The sequence below is a fragment of the Poecilia reticulata genome, unplaced genomic scaffold (genome assembly GCF_000633615.1).
Source record: "Poecilia reticulata strain Guanapo unplaced genomic scaffold, Guppy_female_1.0+MT scaffold_327, whole genome shotgun sequence".
In the NCBI taxonomy this organism is placed as follows: Eukaryota; Metazoa; Chordata; class Actinopteri; order Cyprinodontiformes; family Poeciliidae; genus Poecilia; species Poecilia reticulata.
The window spans coordinates 47,563-52,888 of NW_007615101.1; the positions used below are offsets into that span (position 1 = coordinate 47,563).

The window sequence follows — 5,326 nt, forward strand, 5'->3', positions numbered from 1 at the left end:
AAAAAAAAACTTTGTAGGTGCAGCTTATAGTAAGGTGGGCTCTATAGTCCGGAAAATACGGTAATTTTTGCTAAACAGACGGGTACATTTAAAAACTCTCCTGRTAACTGTTGTTTTTGTATCTCCCCACAGGCTCTCATTCAGCTCCCCTATCTGGACACACTGTATGGTTACAGTCTGAAGTTGATTCGTTATGTAGACACCACCACATTCGCAAGTTTAGTTAGGGCTGACTGGACCTTTTACTCATCCCATCCAGCTCTCTTTCTGTCCACCTATCTGGCTCATGGCCTGTTGATTGACTACTTTGAGAGGAAACGCCATTGTGGYACAAGGAACCAAGAGAACTCAACAACCAACCTCCAGTGGCTAGCCAATCTGTGGGACTGGTACACCTCCTATCTGCTTCACCCTATTACATTAGTGCAACAGTTCCCATCTGATCTTTCAGAATGGGAAGATGATCCCAGCTTTTTATTTGAACGTTTAGCTTTCCCAGATCTCTGGCTTCACCCATTAGTAAATGTAGACTACTTAAAATCTCTTCCAACCTGGAAGGTTAAAACTGTTCTCCAGCAATGCCAGTCTGTGTCTTGTGTACATCAAGATGAACAGGATAGACTGCCATCAAACATAAACTGCCAAGAGCTGACAGATTCCTCTCCTCCAAGCCTCAACAGACTTCCATACAGTAGTTTAAGGCCAATGGGATCTTTGTGTAATCAGGACAACAGGCTCAATATTTTGTGCAGGGATCAAGATACCAGCAGTAGTCAGTTTGTAAAGACTGTTTCTCTTGGTCCATCTTGCTGTTGCTACAGAAATAAAACCTTCCAAAAAGTTGACAGATTTCTTGAGGATGGTAGCATCATTCCTGTAGGAGTTCCTGTTACTCAGGTAAATTGGTCTGGGTGGCCCAATGACATGCTTCCTTGTTCAGAGTGTGTGGTGTGTCTTGAGGACTTTGTGAATGAGGAGCTGCTCATGGGCCTGCCCTGTGGCCATGCCTTCCACCAGCAGTGCATTGTGGTATGGTTAGCAGGAGGWAAGCACTGGTGCCCACTATGTCGCTGGCCCAGCTACAAGAAGAAAAAYATTATAGTTGCACTARRCACCATCACTGAAAACACATTGCAGAACTGATTCATTATTGTTATAATTAAACTCTGCATCTTCTTTGAAGCTTATTTGACAATTGCCATGTTTTATGGTCACAATTAATCAGATTCAAGGTAGACTGGTGAAGCAATGAAAATGCATTAACAGTCCATAATCTTGGTTGGTTTCATTCCTAGTATTATACAGTGCAACAATCATAATAGTCGATACAAGCAAGACCCAGGGACAGTGTTTTATGTATAAAGGGTCTATTCTGCATCACAAAGAGAGGAAAAGTGGAAAGACATTGGTGTATCTGTTTAAGATTTCAATGTATGTTCTGTATATTTATAAAGAAATCTGCTTCTGGCTAAAATAAAGGAAAATAATCTTCCAGATGAAATTGGTCAATAGAATTGACTGCAGTCCTTTTTTTCTTACATACCTACTTAGTACTTGTGGGTTTGTAGAGGGGCTGGTGGTGATTTCCAGACCAAGGAGCTTATTGTGCCATGTTTAGAGTGGCTGTCCATGGGGCCAATAGGRCAATAAAGAGACATTGKACACGAACAGCTAGGGGTGTGATAAACACAAAAATCTCAGTTYTGTATGTACTACAATTTTAAAGTCATTTTTAGTTTACTTTAAGCTAGAAAGGCAAAAAAGTGACCAACATAGAACTGACTGGAGATTTGGTTGATTTATTTAAAAGGCACATGTTATAATGCTATTCTCTCATCAAAAGAATAGCATTATTTTGACAAGAATCAAAAGAAACCAGTCTGGATATTTCTGCAGCCTCCGAGTTGTAGGATGTTTAATCGGTGTCCGTCTTCCTGACTGCAGTCGGTGTCTGCCCTCAGGATGTCCATAGACATGCTGAAGGTAGACATTATGGAGCAGGGATCACTTGTGCCCAATGTGCTGGTAAAACATTTGCTAATTAAAAAATAGAAAACGTGGCTTTTGTTCTGACAGAAGTGCACGATCAATCTATCCGTTTTTAACTTCAATACGTTTAATTATGATTCATCTGATGCTCCTAAGAGGCCAAGCAAAGCTTTCCATTCTCTCCTACTTTGACAAAAACGATTCATTCCTCCATCAAGCTGCCGCTGAATACTGAAATCCGATGCAAAGAAAAGCCAGCATCTCATAATAGTTGACCGCTTATGGCAGGCCATTTTAACAAATTCGGTTTTGTGACTATCCATAATTACATTCCAGATATCTAAAAATGCATTTTGACTWGACAAAACTACATTTTGACTATCCGGAATGGTAATTTAAGATATCTGCATTTACATTCTGACAAGAATAATAATAATTCAAGATATCTTCAATTACATTTTGACTTGTCAAAATTCCTTTCAAGATATCTCAAATTACGTCACTGGATCTGTCATTTGACGGGACACATCCATAATTACGATTTAAGATATCTTCAACACAATTATGACTAGTCAAAATTACAATTTTAGATATTTGAATTAAGAATGACGTGGAAGCCCCTTTGAGGTGTCCAGACAGTTGCCTGCAGAATTGTATGTTTCCTGCACAAAACTGTCAGTAAATGCTACAAATTAGAAAGAGCTCGACAATGTTGGAAATGCAGAGATAGCAAAACTTCATAAACTATAAGACTGCTTCTGATATCTGCAAAGAATTTCCTTTTTATTCATTTCCGACGAACNGGAGCAGGGATCACTTGTGCCCAATGTGCTGGTAAAACATTTGCTAATTAAAAAATAGAAAACGTGGCTTTTGTTCTGACAGAAGTGCACGATCAATCTATCCGTTTTTAACTTCAATACGTTTAATTATGATTCATCTGATGCTCCTAAGCGGCCAAGCAAAGCTTTCCATTCTCTCCTACTTTGACAAAAACGATTCATTCCTCCATCAAGCTGCCGCTGAATACTGAAATCCGATGCAAAGAAAAGCCAGCATCTCATAATAGTTGACCGCTTATGGCAGGCCATTTTAACAAATTCGGTTTTGTGACTATCCATAATTACATTCCAGATATCTAAAAATGCATTTTGACTAGACAAAACTACATTTTGACTATCCGGAATGGTAATTTAAGATATCTGCATTTACATTCTGACAAGAATAATAATAATTCAAGATATCTTCAATTACATTTTGACTTGTCAAAATTCCTTTCAAGATATCTCAAATTACGTCACTGGATCTGTCATTTGACGGGACACATCCATAATTACGATTTAAGATATCTTCAACACAATTATGACTAGYCAAAATTACAATTTTAGATATTTGAATTAAGAATGACGTGGAAGCCCCTTTGAGGTGTCCAGACAGTTGCCTGCAGAATTGTATGTTTCCTGCACAAAACTGTCAGTAAATGCTACAAATTAGAAAGAGCTCGACAATGTTGGAAATGCAGAGATAGCAAAACTTCATAAACTATAAGACTGCTTCTGATATCTGCAAAGAATTTCCTTTTTATTCATTTCCGACGAACAGAACGCACTTAAAAACAGCTTTGAAAAGCTAAAATTGCTTTTGTCAATCCATTTTCAAGATGAAAGTGGTGCATTTTAAGCATCTTTTTTTGTTTTCTCTATTTTTCATTGTTTTATTAAACTTTCAAATTGCTACACAAGTCAGGGATGTTTTGACTGGACAGAATACTAATTCAAGATATCAGTAATGTCATGACTAGTCGGAAAGTCAATTAAAATAGAAAAACTGTGTAATTCAAGATATCTCGAATTCATTTAGAGATATCTTAAAAGGAATTTTGACTAGTCAAAATTACAATTCAAGATATCTTTAATTTTTACGTGTTGTGGGGTCAGTTGGATGGACCCCATTTCTAAACACAGGGGTTAAATACCACGCCCGCTTTACCCAACCGGAACTTCTCACCTGGAAACTATTTGTGTAGAAATATGAATATTTCTATACCACTACACAACATACAATATTAGATCAATAAAAGTATTTCTAATTAGCTATTCTCGAGATCTTAATGGGTGTCTTATGGAATCAGATAGTATTTTTGTAAAGATTTGTAGTTCTTTAAGCTTATCGCATTGTTTATTTCCTAGTTCGGTAAAAGGGTCCTAGAAAGCCACGCCCACAGAAACATCCGTCTTTCCCAGCTGCCACCACCAATTAATTTAGCCACCAGATAATCCATAACACCGTCAGCAGACGTTTTAATATGTTAGCTTCAAGCAACGTTGGTGTGCGATGAGACTGTGGAGCCATGCGGTGCTGCAAAGCGTTACAAAAAGCAACCGCAACACATGTATTGTTATACTGGTTTCATTCCGTCCTAAAATCAATATATTCAAGAAATATTCAAAAGTATGAGTAGTTTGCTCGGTTTTGTGGAATAAAAATTTTCCTCAGTTATAAGAAGACTGAGAAATTTGACTGCCTTTATGTTATTCTTATTTGATCCCCTTTTGCTTAATCCTCCAAGTGATTGTTTAAACTCTGAAATGCACATGTAATGGGAAATCGAATCTACAAACGTCCTGCTTTTAAAAATGTCATTTGCTGACTTCAAGCTTGTTTTTGATACTTTGCAGTTTTTTTCTTTACAAATCTTTAAGCTGAGGCAGTAAAGTGTGATCTTATGTCATGGTATGACTGAATTACTAAGATGAAATACTGTTCTTTTTTTTCCCAGCTATCCTCATAAGACAGGCTAATGAATATTAATGGTTTATGGACATGTCAAATCTGGCAGGTTTGCTTCTTTTCCCCCTATAGCATTATGACTGACCCAACGATGATCTACTTATAGTTTTCTAACAAAATGTTTTGCTTTCCTTTATTATAGCTCGATTCAGTTTGGAACGCTAACAGGTGAACAGCAGACTTATTTCTTCGTACAAGGGAAGCCGACATTATACAAAAATTCAGAGACATGGACGAAGGTATTTATGTTGGAACCAAGGATTTGTGAACTTTGTAAATATCCATCCATCCATCCATCCATCCATCCATTTTCTGCCGCTTATCCAGGGTCGGGTCGCGGGGGCAGCAGTTTCAGAAGGGAGGCCCAGACTTCCCTCTCCCCAGCCACTTCTTCCAGCTCCTCCAGGAACCCCAAGGCGTTCCCAGGCTAGCCGAGAGACATAGTCCCTCCAGTGTGTCCTTGGTCATCCCCTACTCCCGGTGGGACGTGCCCAAAACACCTCACCAGGGAGGCGTCCAGGAGGCATCCTGACCAGATGCCCGAGCC

The 5,326-nt window shown here is 38.6% G+C and overlaps 1 protein-coding gene across 2 annotated transcripts in view; it reads left to right on the forward strand.

The window, feature by feature from the left end:
- rnf103 (ring finger protein 103) overlaps positions 1-5,326 on the forward strand; it is a 50,237-nt gene that overhangs the window by 40,725 nt on the left and 4,186 nt on the right. Inside the window, exon 5 of one of the 2 annotated variants that reach the window (XM_008403212.2) lies at positions 133-1,496. The exons of the other annotated variant lie outside the window; for it this stretch is intronic. Coding sequence (XP_008401434.1) covers positions 133-1,143 — 1,011 coding nt within the window. The 3' untranslated portion in view covers positions 1,144-1,496. Of the gene's footprint in view, positions 1-132; positions 1,497-5,326 lie in introns of those variants that run through there. 2 annotated transcript variants of the gene reach the window in all.